The sequence below is a fragment of the Bipolaris maydis genome, assembly GCF_028858645.1.
Source record: "Bipolaris maydis strain C4 unplaced genomic scaffold PSV08scaffold_2, whole genome shotgun sequence".
Classification (NCBI taxonomy): Eukaryota; Fungi; Ascomycota; class Dothideomycetes; order Pleosporales; family Pleosporaceae; genus Bipolaris; species Bipolaris maydis.
This window is the reverse complement of record NW_027093858.1, coordinates 410,904-431,780: the sequence shown is the minus strand read 5'-3', so window position 1 is coordinate 431,780 and position 20,877 is coordinate 410,904. Positions and strand designations below refer to the sequence as shown.

The window sequence follows — 20,877 nt, the reverse complement described above, 5'->3', positions numbered from 1 at the left end:
CATCGGTTGTTAATGCTGGGGGAGGGGCGAAGAGGGGGGGAACGGACAAGGGGTTCCGTTGATGTGTTATCGCTTGCTGCTGTAACCCGACTACATGTTCGTGTTTTACTTTTTTCCGGAGATCGAGTTCGCGGAATGCGATGATAGACAGCTGTCAGGCCGGGCTGATGGGAAGGGGCGCAGATTGTGATCCAATGGTTGGCCGGGTCACATGTTCGCCGCTGATAGTACTTACTCATTATTAACATTTACACTACTCGTCACTGGTTAGCGGAGGCCCGGTGGGGCTCCGAGTGTGGCTCGTACGTCCATGTCGAATCTTGCAAGGCGCACTGTCTGTAGGTTTCCTTGCGAGTCTAGCTAACTGAGTTTCCACTACTTCGCGGACGCTACTTGTGGCCAGGGACGTAGCGTCGGAGTGTAAGTACTGGGTACAGAGTAGGTAGGTGGCAGACGTTGGTCTGGATGCAGGGACTCGACAAGGCGCAACCACGGTCGACGCATGCTGTAAAAGGTTCCAGATAGCATGCAGCGGTTGTTGTTGCTGGCTCGTCCAACATGCCTTTTTGCTGCAAACATATAAGCAAGCCTGTCTGTATAACTAGGGGTGGTGTGACAAGAGTCGCAGGCTGGTGGATGCAGACAGCATCGGCGACAGCATGCTGCAGGTAGGACAGGCAGGACAGTGTTGACCGACATAAAGCCACACGTGAAGGGGAAGGGGGGGGACTGGGGTACAGGAGCCGATTGACGATGCTGTGTAGAGGTAACGGGGGCTAGACATTGGTGGCACTGCGTAGCCGCGTGTTCGGGGCTTTGGCTTTGACGTTGACAAGAGAAGATCCGTGGTCGTGCGTGGCGCAGCGCTAATGGGGAATGACGTTTGGTTTAGCGCGATAGCCCCCGGCGCGCGCCTCTTCACTAGAGAGAAACGCTAATTACCTCAGCAGCTCGCCCAGCCCTCCACCGCATGTCGACTGGGCTGATCGACGTAACTAACCGCGCTTCAATGCTTGGGTTCTTGGCCCCATCTGAAGCCGCCCGTTGGCCAACCGGCGGGATCCAAGTACATATACCGTTGGCATGTGTGTGTACATAGTCGTTAGTACTTACAGATGGAGATATGCCCGATGGACATCACATCAAATCCATGCCGTAAACGTACCACGTACACGACGCCGTTGGCGTAGCAAGATCCGACTTCAACGGCCCTCTTCGATTGGCTGCCTTGTCTCAAATCACGTCATGAGGACATGTCAAAATACGAGCGAGTTTGAGCTGAAGTTCAAGACTTTGGCTGCGGTGATTGGGAATCAGTCAGAACCTCTTTTGATTTCTTGCATTGCATTACTGTCTCATTGCCTGCGCCCTGCCTGTATGTCACAATCGGATCTATGTAAGTAGTTGGTCCTGTAACGTGCGCAGGGGTGTACATCTTTTCAGCAAAGTTCTGGTCGGTCCTTGAAGTACATACCCTCTAGTATCGTGTTTGGATTAGTCTCATGGCCTACCGCAATTTGGCAAATGCTCATCTCAAATGAACAATAAGCACGCAGCTGAAAAACAGTCGTGCACGCTTCGCACAAGTTGCTAAGAACATATTAGCCATTGTTTCATTTTCTGACTCCGCTACTGGCACCGAGTACAGCTATAGTACTTACAGACGTACGGGCGTACTCCGGGAGGGTTCCTCGTTTTCTACACAGGAACCGATAAGGACGCTCGAGACGAGCAGCCACAGAGGCCTTGCAAAGAACCCAGAAAATAACTTACTAATAAAACCTTTTTGCGAGTCAGCCAACAAGAAACTTTAACTCGAACGTAGTATCACTTTTCGGACCGTTATTTACAACCTTCTTCTTTCCCTTGCAGATCATGCCCTTCGGGGGTGCATTGTTAGAGGAGAGAAAAGACGCTGTTCCAGATCCTGCAAACTAGTGAGGTACTGTTTGGATACGCACGGAATTGCCGTGGTGCCGGGGGGTGGAGGTTATGCAATGTGGCGGAGACCAGGGCAGCTTCTTGGGTCGAGCCCGAACGAACCGTGCATTGGTCACGGCAAGGAACGCCCGGTGGACAAAGAAAAGTGGCGCCATGGCAAGACAGGGTTCTACTCGATAATCATGTGCAGGCCCTCGTTTTCTTGCATCTTTCTAAAACAATTTTTAACTTTCAGACATTTAGAGTACTATTACAACGGCCATGTGCAAAAAAAGTGGGGACGGTCATAATATTGTAGTAGTGTTATAGAGCGGTGAAGTTACTCGCTTTCTGGCGTGCTATTGTTATTTTAGTTGAGACCTGGCTGGTAGTGGCCCGTGTGAAGCGACGTATCTCTCGTCCATAGGGTGAAGGGCTATCACCCATATAAGTTTAGATGGACATCTGAACAAGTGTTCTTGGTACATACTGGTTTGCATGTGCCGTGGCTCCCCCACAGCCAATAAATGCATCTCGGGCAAGTTCACGAACCGATGCATGTGCCGACAAGGAGACTATCATCATGCTCGTTAGGTTGCATTTGAGTGGGTTTCTTGATGCACAAAGATTTTGCACGCGGCCCGAGGAACGTAGGCTAAAGAAATAGGCATGTTTGGTTGACCCCCACAAACCATGTCACAAACGGTGCGTATCGCCATGTTAATTAAAGTTGCATACGAGTGGCGTTATCGATCTGCACCAATTTGCACGTGGCGTGAGGGATGCAGGGCAGAGACAAGCATTTTAGTAAAAATTCCACCAACACGGTAACAACGGCTGTCAACCATGTTTAGATTAGATTGCTATGGAAGGGAAGGGGTTGGTTGACGGCCTCGCTGCTACTGTCATCCTATCTACTATGCTATCTACATGGCTTGAGGTATTAAAAATTACAAACCTGCAAGGAGCTTGGGAAGGACTTGTGTATCAGTGTACTTCCAGATCTGGCTGCTGTCATGCACACGCCAAGCAGCACCAGTGAAGTGCGTGTTCCTCAAACCTTGCAGGGCGTAGAGCTTGGCGTAGAAGCCGTTCTTGATCTCCTCAGAGCTGACTTGCAAAAAGTACGGTGCATGGGAGTGCCACTCGATGATCTCTGGCTCCGTCTGTTGGAACTTGTCAGGGTTCGCCGTTTGAAGCGCCTTGATGGATCGGATAATATCAGCCTTGACTGCGTCATCGGCCCAGGGGAACGAAGCCTTGCTTTGCAAGCTGCTCGAGAAGACGGTCCAAACACCATCGATAGCAGTTGGGTTCATGATGTTCACAGCTGGGAGGACAGGCAAGTTGTATGGGGTATCCTGGGCCGAGTTGGTAATGAGAGTTCTGGCGGGAATGCCAGTGTTTCTGACCATACCGACATAGTAACCCGCGTCGATGTACTTTCCAAACAGGTCCTTTTCAGTCTTGCTCAGGTCCAAAGGAGCAACGAAATCCAGCTTGGGGGGAATGGCAATGACGAGCTTCTTGGCAACAAGAAGTTTGGATCCCTCTGGAGTTTTGACAATGAGCTGAACGCCGGTCTTTCCCTCACTTCGGCGGGTGTAGGTGACCTCGGAGTTGAGGAGAACACTGGAAGTGGCACCCAGGACATTACCGACTTTGGTGTAGATCTCGCTGCTGTTGTGACGAGCGGTGACGAGAAATTTGCCGGTCGTGACAGCTGCGACAGTGTTGGCTCCCCAGTATCGCATTTGCTCGACAGTTGGGTTGGTCAGAAAATTGCCCGTTCCCCAGTTGAAGTTGTACATTTGCATGAGGGCTCCGGTAAGGTTGTACTTCTCGAGGAACTTGCCAAATGGCATGGTCAAGTCCTCGGGGACAGGGTATGGCAGGAAGGTGCCATCGTTCAACTGGGGATACTTTGCAAGCTGTGCGCTATAGCCTGCAAAGCCTGCAGCAAACTCCTCCTGGGTGGGGTTGTAGGTCCGGTTGACGGGCTTGCCAGTGCGCAAGTCATAGTCGAAGTTGGTTGACGGGGAGAAAGAGATGGGAGCGAGGGGAATGTCGAGGCGGGTGAGGTAGTCGGTGACGTGGGTAGTATTATGGAAAGTCACCAGGCCCTGCTCAGCTGTCTTGCGTGTTGCTGGGTCGGTGTAAGTTGCCACGTGACCACCAAGCCTGGCTGATTTCTCGACGACAACGACGGATTTTCCGGCGTCCTGCAGGCGTACCGCTATATGACAGCCACTGGAACCGCCACCAACAACGACCACATCCCTAGTGATGATGTCTTGGGAGTAGAACTTCTTTCCGTTGACCGTGAGTGGCGTATCTGCGGCAGTGACACTGGACGCAAGCAGGCAAGCTGAAAAGCTGACAAGAGAAGTTACCGAACGCATGGCGACAATGAAGGCAGTGCAATCTGAGAGATGGTAAACTGAAGGGTAGCGATGATTTCCATGATGGAATTATGCTTTACTTTTAAACGTTCTGCCAATTCTACCACTATGGATCCCCCTCGCCGACTGTGCGATACCTCGAGGATATTTGCAAGAGGGAATTCCCAGATTTGGTCATCGACCGACCAAAAGTGGACCTATTCCAGAGTTTCTCTGAGGCCCCCTATTGTTAAGTTTGTACAGGCAAAAGGTGCATATGCACCTGGCACTGAAAGTCAGCCGTGGGCACGTGACGCATAGACAATCCTACCTCTCTTACTGGCAGGCATCAGCCAACTGAGCACAGCATAGCGCTAGTATTGGTAACAGACTTTTTTTCTTTCTTGGTACCCTATTCAGGCAGGCTGACGCGACACCTGCGATTCTTTTCCGAGAAAAATAGTCCGATAGAGCACACATACGGCAAACAGCTGGAAACCATCAAAGTCATGAACATTCTGAATTCGAAGCTGACAAAGACATGGCCCAGACAAGATTTACGTCGTGAATTGGGTCAGATAGACAGACGATTGGAACCAAGCTAGAATGTTCTCAAGCACTCAAAACACCAAGGGAATACGATGCCAGCCAGGAGGGTGCAAGTATGATGAGGCCGTGCTCACAAAGCACAAGTGTACGTGACCAGCCGAGCGCAACATGACAGCCCAGGCCGAGGAGAACATGCGGAGGGTCTGCCAAGGGAGGCCTTAAGCCGCAGTCAGAGTCTTGTATTCAGTACGTGGGGCTCAATTCCGTATCTTCTCTAACTCTTCATGGTCTGCCAAGAACAAGATGCATGCGACAGAACGGGCGCCCTAGGCGGGCCGCAACGCCCCTTCCATGGCTTACTAGATGTGGTCAGTGTATGCAACAGTTCAGCCAATGCAACACTATCAGCCCTACTGAAATATCTCTCTATTATCTTTAACGCGTAATATGTTTAGTATTATAATAGCTCTTATAAAAGTAATTATAGTAACTAATTTACAAGATATAGAAAGTTTGCTTTTATACTATATAGCTATAAAAAAGTTTAGTATTTGTTAGGGAGGGCTCCTAGCGGAGCCGAGCATGCAGCTACACGCGCCTACCACTCAGCCAAAAGGCAGGCACAAGACAACAAAGCTTCGTTGTTGTCTGCGTAGCTGATACTTAAGCTTACGTGGAGTGTACGGACCCGCACTGTGACGCTACTTACTAAGCCTCCTACTAAAACTACTACGCGTGGCTATAATATTAGACTACTAAAGAAACATAAGTAAATAGTAATATATTATAGCTTTATAAGAGTACTCTACTAAAACATCTCGCGATAACAACGTTTTAGTGTGTAGTAGTTAAAAGCTTTATTTTTTGGTGGGCGCCTATTTCGGTGGGGTGTTGCATCGGCTGAACTGTTGCACGCACTGACCACATGCAGTATGCCACACGCGGTGAGGTAATGGTTATCTGCATATGCACACGTACGTAGAGGTAAGCCAGCATCCAGCGACACCGAGCCCCGACGCAATAATATCCCGTGAGCCACACTAGACTGCGCGCTAGCCCGCTCCAACTTCCGACAGCATCGCAATGGATCGGTGGATGCATCTTGTCAGCCACGTACCGACAGGGGCTGAGGGGAAGCTTAGCCCGAGATCCCCACCCCTGGCGCATGCAGTCAGCTGTCGCCTTTCCCGCTCCTCCTTCCGACTTGCGCAATCCTCGGTGATTAATGCCATGTGGCTCTCGTCAGCCACTGCTGGCGCTTGCCATTGGCCCCTTGACCCCTCACTCTTCAGCCGCATTGCATCGACCCGGTGCCACTCGCAAATTTTCGTTTCGATATTGTTATCATTTTTTTTAACTTCCTACTGCCGATCTACGCCCTTGCAAAGACAAAACCAGATATGACTACAGCGGCAGTTTTCGGCAGTACTGGTGCTGTTGGCAGCCATATTCTCGGCGCCCTCATTGCCAATGAAACTTACGTCTCGATCAAGACCATCTCCAGACGCTTACCAAGAGCCCAATCATCGAAGCTGGAAGCCATCCTAGAAGCTGATACATCAAAGTGGGGGGACATCATTTCCAAATGGGACCCTAAGCCGTACGTTGCCTTCAATGGCATCGGCACCACACGCGCTCTAGCTGGTGGGCTTGAAAACCAGCGCAAGATCGACCACGATCTCTGCATAGAGACGGCCAAGGCATCCAAGGCTGCTGGCGCCAGCATCTACGTTTTCATATCTGCCGGGCTGATACGGAGTTTTGTCGGCCGAAATCTGCCCTACAGCAAAATGAAGATTGGCGTCGAAGACGCCATCCGTGACTTGGACTTTGAACACGCCATTGTACTAAGACCAGGCATGATTGTCGGTGATCGCGAGAGGCCCAAGTCCATCTTCCTCGAGACTACCATTGGAAACATTCACAAGATTAGCCAGGGCCTTCAAGACTTGATTGGTATGTAATTCCCTCCTTTCTTCCCACTGTACACACAGGTCAACCAAACTGACCCTTGGACCTCAGGCGTGGACCAGAAAATTCTCGGACAGGCCGCCGTCAATGCTGCGCGAATTGCGCGCGAAGGCAAGGCCCCTTCCAAGTACTGGGTCCTTGAGCAAGCCGACATTATCAAGTATGGTCGCGATGAATGGAAAGAGGAATACAAGAATGAATCGAAAGATGAATCAATTCGTCAAAGTGGCACAGAGTTGTAAATGTACCACAGTGCCCTTGGTTTTCGCACTCGCTTATTCTGATTGTTATATACCTGAACACGGAGTTGGTGTTGTAAAGGAAACTTGGAGTGGTCTATGGTGTTTCTCAGTTTGCATAGCTACCGTTTGATACCTGAATTCTTTGAAAAAAGAAGAATCGTGTTCAATATAGACTAATTTAGACAAATCACATAAACTTTACCAATCACAATCTGACTGCCTGTGTAACGTTGTGTTCTCATCACACCACACTGAAGTTGACACCATGTTGCATGAAATTTGAACTATCCACCTTTACTGCATATCTTTACAGGCGTTGGTTTCAATAAAGACCTATGCAAGGAAAGAAACCATGTTCCAGTATCACACTGGACTGTTGTCAACTTGATTTTATACTTTACTTATGTATAGTACTACAACATGATGAGCAGTAGATTGATAGAAAACCAGTTCTCAGAAAAGACAGCAATCAAGCAAAAAACACTTTTCCAGCAAGCTTTCTTCACCAGTAAACACCAAACACTCCTAGCTTCAATTTCGGTATGCGAAAGTGGAAATATTTCTTGAGAAATCATCATTAAAATTCTTATGTACATCATCCATATAATCAAAGAGAGAAAAAAAAAGATTCGACCCTTCAAACCTTGGGGATCCCCTAAGGTAAGCAGGACAGTAATCATGGGACCAACAACCACTGTGCAAATTCCCGTAAAGTATTCGCGAAAAAAAAACTTCATTTCAACGTTCAACGCAAAAGTTTTGACAATGGGTATATATTCGTTAATTTCCTTCTTCACACTGCTCAACATCCAAGGACTTAACTAGCAGTCTAATTACCACAAGTCCTACAAACAAACAATTGAAACCCCTACAAGAGAAAAAGCGGGGGGAAGGGGGGATCCAATTGCAAGATGAATTACAGTATATGTATATGTGCTATCGCCGAGCAAGTTGCAACGCCATAGTAGAAGCCCGCAAAAGACAACCAGAACTTCCAACTTTGAATCATGGAAAAAAGGGGAAGAAGAAAAAAAAAAAAGCGCGCAAGAGAAAGGAGTCAAGAGACGAGGAAGTCTAAAATGCAGCTCTCTTCTCAGCATCCTGCTGCTCGACAGCAGAAGTCCTTCCAACCACCGTCTCGCTATCTAGCGAACCCTCTGCGCGAATCGGGGCCGCCTCCTTCTCAATCGTCGGGCGCTTGGGCACACGGGCCCAGTAGTACAAGCCACAAGCGGCAAAGGCGTTGAAAACGACAAAGACCCACATGAGGCCAAAGTTGCGCCAGACATTCGAGTACTCTGCATGGACCGTCTTGAGGAAGACGTTGGTGTCGCCCATGGGGCAGAAAGCGCAGTTGGACGTGGCACTGGGGTTCTGGACGTAGCCACCGGCCATGGCCTGGTACTGTGCCATGTACTCGCCGCAGGTGCCGTTGACGGGGTCGAAATGCAGATACTCGTTTGCGGCACAGGTAACGGACGAGTCGGCGACGCCGACGGCCATCATGCCGCCGACGAGATAGGTAAAGGGCGAGACGCGGTACATGAAGATCCAGAAGCGCGGCATCTGCTCGGGGGTGGTGAGGATGCCGCAGAAGATGACGCAGAGCGTGAAGAGCAGGTTGCCCATGTTGCCCGCGTTCTCGGCCGTGTCCAGGGCGGCAATCATAAAGTGGGCAAAGGTCGAGGCGAACATGAGGAAGACCCAGACGAAGAGCCACATTTGGGCGCCGCGCAGCGCCGTCGAGTCGGTGGCCTCGGCGTTGTGCGACAACCCGATGGGGTAGTACCAGCAGAGGAAGAGCAGGACGGACATGAGCGTGTTCCAGGGGAGCTCGACAATGATGTTGGACATGATGAAGGCTTTCCACGAGTACGTCTTGGAGGGCCGTTCGCGCGCCTCGTACAGCGCGCGCTGGGCGACAAAGTGCGGCATGATTTGCTGGATGAACTGGCCAAAGAGGAAGAAGAGGGTGAAGATGGCGAACATTTGGTTTTGCAGGCCCTGCAGCGTGTTGGGCGTGTTGTAGAGCGAGAAGCCAACGTAGAGGGACGTGCTGACGCAGAGGAAGGCTTTGGAGTAGATGTACGTCGGTGTGCGCCAGAGCTGCTGGAACACGCGCAGTTGCACCTCGTAGAATTGCGCCCAAAAGGGCGCAGCGAACTCTCGGAAGCTGGCGGCGTCGTGTGCCTGCCGGGAGGCGGTGCGGCTTAGGTCTGTCATGCGAGAGCGCTCTTCCTTGAGCTCAGCGAGGTGCGCTTGAACGTATGCGTATTCGGGCGACTTGCGCCAGGTGTCGTGCCAGTCAATGTCAGTGTGGGATCCGGGAGCTGCGCCGATAACCTCGAGCATCCATTCTGCGGGGTTGGCGGCAGGCGGGCATGGAGGTCCGCCGTTGCGCGTGAAGTAGTCGATGAGGATCTTGGAGTTCTCGCCAACGTCGCCGTAGTACACAGTCTGGCCACCGGACTTGAGGAAGAGCAGGCGATCGAATCGCTGGAACAGCATGGCCGACGGCTGGTGGATGGTGCAAAGAATGGCCTGACCGTTTTTCTTGAGCTTGTCCAGGAGGTCGAGAATCGCCCATGATGTCTGAGAATCAAGACCAGAAGTGGGTTCGTCGAGGAAGAGAAGCAGAGCTGGCCGAGCGGCAAGCTCGACACCGATTGTCAGTCGTTTACGTTGTTCAACATTGAGGCCCTCGCCGGGGATACCAACAACAGCGTCGGCGAACTCGGTCATCTCAAGGAGCTTAATGACTTCAGTAACATAGGCAATCTTCTCTTCGCGAGGAATGTGAGCGGGCTGGCGAAGAAGAGCGGAGAAGGTAAGAGCCTCGCGAACGGTAGCAGTGCTCAAGTGGAGATCCTGTTGTTGGGCATAACCAGTCTTGCGCTGGAACGAATCGTCTCGCTCCTTGCCATCAACCAGCATTTCGCCAGAGATAACACCCATGGTGGTACGACTAGCGAGAACATCCAAAAGCGTAGTCTTTCCGGCTCCAGAGACACCCATGAGGGCCGTCAAGGTACCTGGTTTGACCCATCCGTCAACGTGATCAAGAATCCTACGGCGTTCCTTTTGGATCTGGATATCGTAGCAAATGTCCTTCCACTGGAAAATGGCAGTTTGTTGCTCAATAATGGCAATGTCGTCGGACTTGGTGTTTGCCGCAGTAGTGGTGCGCTCGCTGCCGCCTTCGACATCATCCTGGCCAGTGCTCCTGTCGAGGTTCTTGTGTCCACGGCGGAAGACGAGGATTTCACCCTTGGACTTCTTCTCGGTGATAAAGTCTGAAGCAACCAGGTAGATGGCGCAGAGAATGACCATGAAAGCAAAGATGATGCCGACGTTCCTCCACTTGCGGCTGGCCTCATAGCCGTATGTAGACCTGATGTAGTCGTCGCCGAGGACAAAGGGCTGTCCGGGAACGGATCCGACGGTGGAACACACACGGTTGTTGCCACCAACATTGTAGCTGGGACCCGCAGGAACGTAGTTGACGCAAAGGAATTCGCGGCCGGAGAACTCGTTGACCATGATGGACTCGAATCCGTATGCGATGGGATCAATGTAGGCCATCCAGCGAGACCAGCCGGGCATGTAAGATGTTGGAATGGTAAAGCCAGTGTACATTGTGAGACCCGTGATCAAAATCGCGGCAAATGGCAGGGCCTCGACGAGCGACCTGGTCAGGGATGCGATGGATCGGAAAAACATGGACATGGTCAGGGTGAGGACAAACGAGGTAAAGACGAAGAAGAAGAAATTTCCAGGCTCTCTCCGCAAGTTCGTCATGAAGTAGAGAATTAGGTTAGATGAGATAGCGTTGAGGGTCTTGTACGGCAGGTCCATCAGCATAGACGCGATGGCCTCGGCAGACGGATGGTAGAGAGCAAATCGAGAGTGCTTTTCGACAATCGGTCTTTGAGCGTAGAGGGTAAGCATTTCGAGACCGGAACTGAAGGCGTTGATGACAATGGCAAAGAAGAGGAGAGAGCCGCGCTGGAAAAAGCTCGAAGTATCGTCCTTGAGGTTAAAGAACATACTCGAGATAATCAGAGCAATGATGGCATTTCCCATGGCTGAAGAGATGGTAATGCTAGGATCGCCCTTTAATCGGACCCAGCTGCGCCAGAGGCACAGCTTGATTTGCTGAGTGTATGACAGAGTATACGGCGACGATACACGCTGGGCCTTGGCTTGCTGGGCTCGTCGGGATTCTTTGAATCGTTCCAGATGCTCGCCACCGGTTGCGTATTTCGAGTTGTACATCTCAATCTGGTTCAGGAGCTCTGCGCGTTCGCGCGAGGCCTTCCACCGAGCAGCGAACTCATCTGGCGTTCGCGGAACCTGGTTCTCATACCCAGGCTGCACAACACGCTCAAGATGGCTGGTCATGGAAGTGAGGAAATCGGCATCGGTTTGTCGATCGGGGCAGACGAAACCCATGTTCAAGAAGTACTGCTTGGCCTGGGCGGTAGGGCCAAAGTAAATCTGGCGACCCTTGTACAAAACCAGTACTTTGTCGAAGTAGTCGTAGGCAGCTTGAGGTGCTTGGTAGATGGCAACACAGGCGGTAGCTCCGTTGATTTCGGTTTGCATGCGTAGCGTCTTGCAAAACTCGATAGCATTGGCGCTGTCAAGACCACGGGTCGAGTTGTCCCAACATTGCAGCGGCGCCTGGCTGAGACAGGCTTCGGAAATACTGACACGCTTGCGCTCTCCTCCAGATACTCCGCGAATGAAATCGTTTCCGACAATGGTGTTCTTCGTGTGGCTGATGCCGAAGCTGGCCATAATGACGTCGCGCATGTGTTCGGCATACTGGTCGATGGTAGCGCCTCCAGGAATATGACGCGGGGCTCGCGCGCGAGCAGCGAAGAAAAGAGTATCTCCAACAGTGATGTTGGGGAAGTGAACGTCGACTTCAGCGGTATAGATGGCTTCTCCTCGGAAGTTCTTGATCAGCTGCTTGGGAGTCACACCTGAAGCGTGTCAGTGGGAGGCAGCGAGTTCAAAAGGCATCTAAGCCTTACCTTGGTAATTGAGGTTCGATTTATCATCGACGTAGAAGCCGTGAGTTTGTCCAGTAAGGGTCTTCAAGAAGGTTGAGCATCCTGCTCCGGGAGGACCAAGGACGACAAGCATCTCTCCAGCCTCGACCAGTCCCTCCAAATCGCGTAGGATCTCGATCTTGCGCTCGCGTTGGCCCATGAGCTTCCTGACGAGGCCGACCGCCTCTAGCCAGATGTTGCCAACGCTCTTCTGGTAGTCGGTGTCGAATCCGAAACCGTACACATTCAGGTTGCTAAAGGATACACCTAGTGTGCGGAGAGGATGTGCCTGGTTGTCGTCGGTATGTGTCTGCAGCATGGCCTTTGCCCAAGCGCGCGCACTGAAATTGCCGCCATTGGGGTCAAGTTTAGATCCAGGTTCAGCTGCAAAAGGGTTCTGGCTGGTAGTTGAGTAGACGCTGTTTTGTGTGTACTTCCTGGCGAGCTGATGGACCTCTTTTTCCCTCTGTTCGGTACTGGCGATGCTGTCGTTGTTTGTGAGGCTGTCGGTGTGGTGGGACTGATTGTGTAGTGAAGCGTCGGAAGGCATCACACTGTTGGGGGTAGCCTCGAAGCCACCGGGTCCCAAACTCATGGTGGCGGTTGTTCTGGGTTGAAAACGCCAGTTATTGCCAGAGAGTTGGGTGCTAGGAAAGAAGTGGTGAAAGGGTGTGGGAGGGTATTATAAGAAGTAGTCTTGAGATGCTCCTTCTTGGCTAGTACGATTGCAGTAGCCGCAACGGGAACGTATCTGGGCCCTTGGCTATATGGGGCGTAATGATGTGCGGACGAGAAGATGGTCCGTAGTGTGTTTGGCTAGGATTGGGAAGGGTAAAGGTCGGAAATACAGTTATCATGCCAGCCAGTTGCATGTTTCTGATGTCTGTGGTGGGGGCCACGGTAGCAGCTCGAAGCGGCTTGGCTTTCGCAACAAGCAAAAGCACTGTTCCGGCGTTTTACCAGCTAAGCTCGGCGAATGAGTGAGTGAAGGGCGGCCGTCACGTGCCATACTAGCCCAAGCCGGCAGCGATACAGGCTGGCACTCGGCTTTGTTCCTCATTACGGCCGTCTGGAGCGAGATTTACTGAGCACAATGCGGCGTCGGTTGCTCCAAGACTCTCTAGTGAAGTTGTTGCGGCAAGCGGGTCGCATACAGGTGGCACACGAAATGCAGTCGGCGCGTGCCTGGCTCTCGTCAGCCAGAAGGTGTGATGATAGGGGGCTAGTCGAGAGCCTCGTTGAATCCCGAGCGGCCAATCACGCTGCTGCCCTAGCTCGTCTAGCTTTCCTAGTCCGTCTAGGCGCCCCACTCCATACATCTAACGTTATCCACACCCATGCTGCTACACGTGGTCCGTGCGCTATGTGCAAAGCCAGCCGGCCTGTGGCTGTGACCCGCTCCCAGCCCTGTCCGTGGCTCCAGGCAATCTTCTCCCTGCAGCAACACGCGATGGCTGATGAGAGAGGTCTTGGGGACGAAATCATTCGGTCCGCTTCCCGCTGTTGGCTCCTACCGTCTGCTCTTTCGGTCAGCATTGGCATGCATGTTCCTTGCTTGGCCGTCAACCACACTTCGCCCTTGCGACGCCGACTGGCACACGTACATAACACTTGGCTGCCCTTCACAACTTGGTGGTTTTGGACACGCCATGTGGTCACGGTTTTTTCTTCAGAATAACTGGCTGGGGCACCTGCCAGCCCTAAGAGATCCTCAACCATACCAAAATCTTGGCTGCACCAGCCTCGTATGCTACCTTGTACCTGCCACCGCCCTTAAGCGCGGGAAAGGCTTGTGTTGTGGGGAAAGGTCATCAGCCGCAACCAGCATTGCTCTATTTTGCCCAACCAAACTCTGTCGGGCAGATACGAGTCGTGCAGCTTAGGCACTCTAGTCTTCCCGTTGCGTGATCGGGGAAGCAGTAGGCAACCTATTTTGGCCATTTTCCGATCTGAGCTTGGCCCCTGCGCTACCCGCCAGGTCACGGTAGTCTTATTCGTTGCTTAGAGCCACTGGGATGCAGCCCGCATTCTTTGTGAGGCCAGTGCACACGTGAATTTTACCCGCGCACGTTTGGACAATACGATACCTTTTAGCTAGTAATAATGCATACTCGGTATATATGGGGTGCATCGGCAATATCATATATACATAAAAGTAATATTGCCATGTTCATTTAGTGCCAATGACAACTAGATGTTGGTGGAGATTCGAACGGCATCCCCTGAACTACAGTCTTCACGCACTGACTACCCACAAAAGATCTAGTTTGGACTCCAACCACCTCTTTCGGACTACATGGTCGCCCAATCGGGCGATTTCCTAATCGAGCCTTATAAAGAGCTTACTCTAAGCATAGTGATGGATCGATACTCCATTAAGCCTGCAGATCAGCCTTGACTCGAACCTTTGAGATATGCCCCATGTTGATCGCCATGCACTTCACCGTGTTCTCCTTGCCTCTAGTCTGTCCCTTCGCCCCCAAGGTTTTCGCCTCAGCTATTCCCTAACAAGTTCACATCAAGAACTTCAAATGGAGTCACATAATCACTCAAGATGTCGCTGTCATTGGCCGAGGATCGGGAGGCATCTACTCTGCTACTGATTTGAAAGATCAAGGCAAATATGTCATTGTGGTCCAAAGTCGGGAAGAGGTTGGTCGTTATTCTGTAACCTTCAACCAACATGGGTGTCCATATCTTTTATAACAACAGCATTGTTCATGATCACATGTCACGGTTCAGCCTCCTTCTTGGCCAAGACGTCTGACCTTTTTGAACCCCCAATGTACCACGACTTCCGTACTGGAAAAGAATTCAAAGTATCATACGACGATCACCACAATTACGACATCGCAGCAGTCAGTACTGCCATGGATGCCTTGAACAAAGCACGAAACCAATGGCCTCAACTTCACAGTGGAACCTTTCTCCCTAGCCCTGTACCCGTGGAATTGTACAGGTAACTGCTGGAATTTGTCGAAAATTATGGACTCCAGAAAGCGGTTCCAATCATGTACAGCTTCAACCCAGGCGTTGGATCATCTTACATCAACATCCCGGCGCTTAAAGTATTCCGATACCAGCACTCTAACATGGCCAACTTCAACTGTATCTACATCTCACCTAAACACCACCAAACTGCGTTCCAACACTCAAGCAGAGTTAACTAAAGTCTCAAGTACCCTTCTGAATTCAGAATTTTAACAATCTTACTGCAGCAACCGTGGTGTCCCCCTCATTGCAAACACGCACAAAGGCCCCAAGCCAATCCTCACTAAGAATAATATCATTGCCGTTCCCACAAAGTCCGGTTTAACAGCCCCATTCAACCTTAGACTCTCAGGGGAAAAGGCTGCTCAGCAAGTGCATCAATAGCAGACACTAGGTCGGCATCGTTAAGAACTCTGGCTTCTCTACCAAACTCAGCATCGCAAACGCCGTCGCAGAAAGACCTTATACCTCCCCTCCGCAACCCGAAATCCTCAAGGTTTGCGCCAACTGCCCATTCCTGGATTGCAATGAACCACCTTTGGTTCTGAGCAGACTAGCGCGTCTATCCCATTGACTTCACCCAGGAAGGACATCAAGTAACACATCGTTTTGCACCCTCAAGACACCCTTCAAAATGCGAATCCGGAATCGTTCACTGCCACAGGAGAGTCTGAGTTCATTCATTTCCAAGGATTATTCTCCATAAAAGCCTTCGTGACCCAGGGCGAGGACATCAAAAAAATAGGATCTATACCCAGCTGTATATACGTTGTAGGAAGGGAGGAGCACACTTTACACGGACAAAGGCGCGGGTTTCTAGAGGATAGCAGCAGCATCTGGAGGGGTGCGAAGGAGCACGCAGTGCCCTATCTGCTTACCTAGTTTCAAATCTCTACTCTGATTCATGTTTCGTTCTGAAAATTGGTTATCCAAATTCCGTGAGCTGATGGGAATGAGAACAGCGTATTTTGGCTCATAAAACGGGAATGGCATCATCGCCAACATGATCATCATATCTTGGGCTAGTCATAAGTTAGATTCAGCAGCTCGTCTTTTGTTCAAGGTCCCACTGCCATTATATATACTATTTCAAACATTCTCATTTTTGAAAAGTTCATGTATAATGCTTCAAAGGTTAACACGGTACTTAAGGCAGTGATTTTCTTTTTAGCATACATGTAAGTTTAAGAGCGTGTTAAGTAGACATGTAATAAGATAAAAGGGTTACAAAGGCGGCTATTCTAGTTAGAAAATTGCTTGCGAAGCCGAACACGTGCAGCACAACAATAGCACGGATTGTACCAGCAACACCATCACTCTTGAAACTTTTGTCGAACAATACCATTTATCTCACAAGATACAAGTATTTCCCGTAGGAAAATGATATCAGTAACATCCAAATTGATATAGTTAAAAAGCTTGATTACAACAACCCCGACACCACTCAACCCTAACATACTAAAACCATCCTACATGTACATATCCCCTAATACTCCTTGGCCAACTTACTCCTCGCCCGCAACAAATGTCCGTACTTGAACATAACAAACGGAATCAAACTCAACACGGTGCCAAACAGTGCCAGAATCAATCCCGCATACTGACTCCCGACATTATGAAAGAAGGCACTGGCGAAAAGCGGCGTCACAGCACCAAGCGTGTTCCGCATCAGACCCTGACCGGCAATCGCCGACGAAGACGTCTCACCATAGCAATCCGCAGTGTACGAGTACGTACTCTCGAAGACGAAGAAGATGCCAAAGGCAATGGGTGCGAGGCCGATGACTGGCCCCACCCAGCTGAGATGCTGGTACTGAGTAAAAGAATAGATAAAGAGGCCGACGGGGAGCCAGACAGCGCCGAACATTGCGCCGTAGAGACGGTGCTCGGGGACGACGCGCACGTTGGGGTCGGCCTGGAGCTTGTTGTACTTTGCCATTTGGAAGTGATGCGCCGCCCATCCGAGGACGGTGCCGACGGCGAGAGAGATGTAGGGGAGACCGCTGACGCCTTCGTTCCAGCCGCGCTTCTCGGTGAAGGTGATGGGGATGACGGAGAGGAAGAGGAAGACGACGGCCCAGCAGAAGGCGATCCAGAGGCCAAAGGCGAAGACGACGGGCTCTGTGACGAGCATGCGGATGGCTTTGACGGATGAGGCTTTGAGCATCGACTTGACGTCTGGCGTATAGATGTCGTCTTCAGCGACGTAGCGGTCGTCGCCCGTGGCCTTTTGGAGCTGCTTTGCGCGCTTGTGGAGTTTAGCGCCACCGCGGGTCTCGGGGAAGAAGACGAAGATGAGGATTAGAAGAGGGATGTTAGCCAGACCCTGGATACCCTCTACCCAGCGCCAGCCGAGCGCCTGGTCGATGAAGCCAGCGTATATGGGCGCAGCGATGGTACCGAAGATGGCTACGAAACTGAACATGGCCATGGGCCGGCCGCGCTTGTGTGGTTCGTACATGTCGTCAAAGGTACCACCGACGAGGATGGTACCTACGCATCCAAAGAGACCGAGGAGTAGACGGAGACCGATGATGGTGCCGATGCTTTGTGCCAGTGCGAGGCCGATGAAGATGAGCGAGAAGCAGAGGAAGGCGCTGGCGTATACGATCTTGCGACCAACAAGCTCACAGAAAGGTGCCAGTACCATCGGCGCAATAGCGCACGAGATGTTGAATGTAAACAGTCCTAGCTGGCCGTATATAGTGTCGACGCCAAACTCTTCGCACATGCTATTGATACCAGAGCTGTACGCCGTAGTCGCGAGACCAATAAACAGCGTCATCAAATTCAGCATCGTTGTGATACTGCGCTTGTACCAGGGATTCCAGTTGAAAGGATTTTCCTTGTCGCCAGTCGCGAAGCTCAAGACAATGTACTCTTTGCCTTCGTGGTTGACCATCTCAGTCAGGGTAAGAGGCATGTCGCAATCCACGCGCTTGATGGGTCCACAAGCAGGATCAATGTCCTCGACATCATCTGTGAGATGTTTTCCACCAGCTATCCTTCCGATCATAAGCTCACCCTTTTCATTGCGAAGGATCTCAGAGTTCATAGAGACATTGTCTTCATCCGCGAGCTTACTGTTCACTCTTGATAAGAAAGCAGGTGTAGAGGCGCCGGTGTGAGGAGCGGTGTTGGCGGCAGTGTTGGCAGCCGTCTGTGCAGCAGTGGAACCGTCAATCGTATTAGGGATGGAGGCGTTTCGGGGTGTAGTTATCGATCCATTTCGGGGTGTGACTGGCGCACTTTGAGCGACTCGGTAGGACGAGTTCGCTCTTGATGCTGCTAGAGATGGTGGTCTCGAAGATTTGTTGTAAAAGGATGGACCGTAGTAGCCGGACATGTTGGCGAAAGTTTGGGGAGAATTGTGCTGGGGAGAGCGGGAGAAAAAGACGCAGGTAAGTACGATGATAAGGGATGGCCACAACAAACCTAGGACTAAAACGGAGACACGATCATTTCAACTTATCGATGCCGGTGAGGTACCGGCATGATGAGAAAGCAGGGGAAGTATGAGCTAGCAGTCATCTCACCAATGTCAGTGACCGTAAACGCCCGACAAACAGGACTCGAGCAGGATGCGAGAGCAGAGCGGCACCCATGTAGTCTCGCCCTCAACGTCATATTGTCTGTGCACAGCTACGGACAAGACCTCTATCGTCGTGGCCAGGAGAACAATCGGGTGAAAATCTGATGTCCGGACCGCAACGTGTGCCGCCACCATGCGCTCTAGCGTTTGGGATCGGACGAAGATTTTGGTGTTGAGGCTCTGCGGGACTCCACTTAGCGTGCGGATCAGTCGGTAGATTCGCGGCATGACGTCGTGCGTGGATATCGTGAGCCCATAATTTGCATGCGTTTCGATAGGCTCTGGGTTTGTGCATAGTAGCCGTAAAGGTCCGAGCACACGCTTGCCAGCGGCGTCTATGTGGTCTGATCGAGATGCTCTTTAAGGATGTTCTGCCCACGTCAGTGACCTTGGACCCATGCCAAAGACGACAACTTTGCCATGTCGAACATGAGGAATGTTCACCGAGTTTGAACCTTGTTGGCCCATCGATCGTGGAAAGAGAAACGATATGACATATACTTTCGCCACACGCCAATCCATGCGTAAGAATTGCAGGCTCTTCCGTCCTCATGGACGATTTTCGTCAACACATATCCCTTTGTTAGCATACACGGGACAGAATGCAGGGTCAGATATTCGCCTCCGGCAGTCAGCACTCATTGACACTACAGAGTGACACATGTTCGTCACGCAGCGTTACTTTGTGCAGGATGACGGACGACATTTGCTCAGGCAGTCGGTCTTACCAAACACTTGAACTAACTTCCCAAGTATATATCGCGGTTTAATGTCATCGAAGAGTGTGGTAATGCTGATTGGTCCTCTCGCCAAGTTGAACTTGTCGGATTATTTCGACAGCTGTTAGCACAATCCCTGCCGAGCGACCTAATACTTCAAGTATGGCCGGTTAAGAGCATTCGTCAGACGGTTAGCGAACATTTCCTCACTACACATTATTGACGTTGACTGATGCTTGGCATGTGCAAACGAAGAAGACCCTCAAGTTGCTTGTATCACAGTGGTATCAGGCAACTCTAGGCAAGCAATGAGCATTTTTGGTACAATTATTGCCTTTTTCCCTTGTCGCGCAGGGTCTGCTTGGTCATGAAGGTGCCATTGTTTTGTATGAATTCCTGATAAACCCATGATCGTTATGAGACCGGCATCCGAATGCTGCATTTGAGCAATGTCATCGGACCATGATTGCCGATGCAGAGAAAACGCTTGAAGAACTCCACCCCAGTGCCCAATGTTCCCTTAAACCTCAGCAATCTCTCGGAGACGGCGGATTGTTGACCTTGTGGCAGCGGCAGCGGGAGTACTGGTAACCTTGTTAGTACTGACCTTAATCTTTTTTCCCTTTCGCACGCTCAACTCTCGGATAATGTTGCGCTCGGGGGGGTATCGAGGGATGTCTTACGAGACGGTGTAGGCTCCTCCGGCAGTGGTCTTGCGGCATGATCGGCAGTGCCAGATACCAACGGACTCGCGCTTGACAGAGTTCTTTCCGCAGAACTGGCAGACGTAGCGGGCGTGTTGTGTGATCTATCCTGAGCGTGAGCGACTCATTTGTGCTGGCAGTGTGGAGTATCCAGGGTAATGCGCACCTCCATCTTCTTGACCTGCTTACGGAGAGAGGCACCGTAACGGGTACCGTACTTTCCGGTGATGCCGACCTTCTTTGTGCCTACATGGCCGTCAATAATTAATTCCCTGAAAACCGTATGGTATACGCACGCTTCGTCATTTTGGCGGTTGTGTTTGATAGACGATGAGGAGTGGTCGAAGCTGGTAAGTGCAAGCAGGAGATGGTGGGCGGCTCGAAATTCTAAGCGAGGCGCCACGTGATGCGGCCCTGGAAGAACTAGTGTCCGGCCATCTTCGAGAATCACGGCGATAGTGCGAACGCGGTTTTCGATCGTTCCTCACGTATATGGCTATTTACTAGGAACACCCTTCTATGTTTTTCATTGAGTCAACTACTCATTATGCCTTGAATATAGGAGTGCTGTCTTTTGCATGTTATCCACCACAGTCACCTATCCGGTCCCTGTGTGGTTGCCAAGCCTTCAAGCAACACCAAACCATCGTTACTCGTACAGCTCTCATCAAGTTTCATGAACATGAACGCGACGCAGCGTACTGCCTGAACGCAGTGTCAGACATTTTGTGTGGCGCCATGCCCTAAGTAC

The 20,877-nt window shown here is 51.1% G+C and overlaps 6 protein-coding genes across 6 annotated transcripts; 1 reads left to right on the top strand and 5 right to left on the bottom strand.

The window, feature by feature from the left end:
- Positions 1-2,726: 2,726 nt before the first annotated feature.
- Positions 2,727-3,409, bottom strand: PSV08DRAFT_262749 (uncharacterized protein). The gene has a single exon (XM_066092488.1). It carries the CDS (start codon positions 3,333-3,335, stop codon positions 2,871-2,873), a length of 465 nt encoding a protein of 154 aa, XP_065949710.1. The 5' UTR covers positions 3,336-3,409; the 3' UTR covers positions 2,727-2,870.
- On the bottom strand, positions 3,390-4,375 carry PSV08DRAFT_262745 (uncharacterized protein; the record flags this gene model as incomplete). The annotated part of the gene is made up of 1 exon (XM_014229529.2): positions 3,390-4,375. A coding segment is annotated over exon 1 (931 nt), but the record flags the coding sequence as incomplete, so codon positions are not given.
- A 1,840-nt stretch (positions 4,376-6,215) lies between these two features.
- Positions 6,216-7,270, top strand: PSV08DRAFT_262736 (uncharacterized protein). Its single transcript, XM_014229531.2, has 2 exons — positions 6,216-6,806; positions 6,873-7,270. The coding sequence occupies exons 1-2, from the start codon at positions 6,251-6,253 to the stop codon at positions 7,061-7,063; spliced, it is 747 nt and encodes a 248-aa protein (XP_014085006.1). The 5' UTR covers positions 6,216-6,250; the 3' UTR covers positions 7,064-7,270.
- Positions 7,271-7,822: 552 nt separating this feature from the next.
- Positions 7,823-12,766, bottom strand: PSV08DRAFT_194336 (ABC-2 type transporter-domain-containing protein). Its single transcript, XM_014229532.2, has 2 exons — positions 12,103-12,766; positions 7,823-12,051 (listed from the first exon to the last, which is right to left on the bottom strand). The coding sequence occupies exons 1-2, from the start codon at positions 12,713-12,715 to the stop codon at positions 8,138-8,140; spliced, it is 4,527 nt and encodes a 1,508-aa protein (XP_014085007.2). The 5' UTR covers positions 12,716-12,766; the 3' UTR covers positions 7,823-8,137.
- A 3,831-nt stretch (positions 12,767-16,597) lies between these two features.
- Positions 16,598-18,457, bottom strand: PSV08DRAFT_383600 (major facilitator superfamily domain-containing protein; the record flags this gene model as incomplete). The annotated part of the gene is made up of 1 exon (XM_014229533.1): positions 16,598-18,457. One exon carries the CDS (start codon positions 18,455-18,457, stop codon positions 16,598-16,600), a length of 1,860 nt encoding a protein of 619 aa, XP_014085008.1.
- Positions 18,458-19,668: 1,211 nt separating this feature from the next.
- On the bottom strand, positions 19,669-20,432 carry PSV08DRAFT_358634 (60S ribosomal protein eL43; the record flags this gene model as incomplete). Its single annotated transcript, XM_014229534.2, has 4 exons — positions 19,669-20,006; positions 20,106-20,230; positions 20,293-20,372; positions 20,423-20,432. 4 exons carry the CDS (start codon positions 20,430-20,432, stop codon positions 19,943-19,945), a joined length of 279 nt encoding a protein of 92 aa, XP_014085009.1. The 3' UTR covers positions 19,669-19,942.
- Between the last annotated feature and the right edge of the window lie 445 nt (positions 20,433-20,877).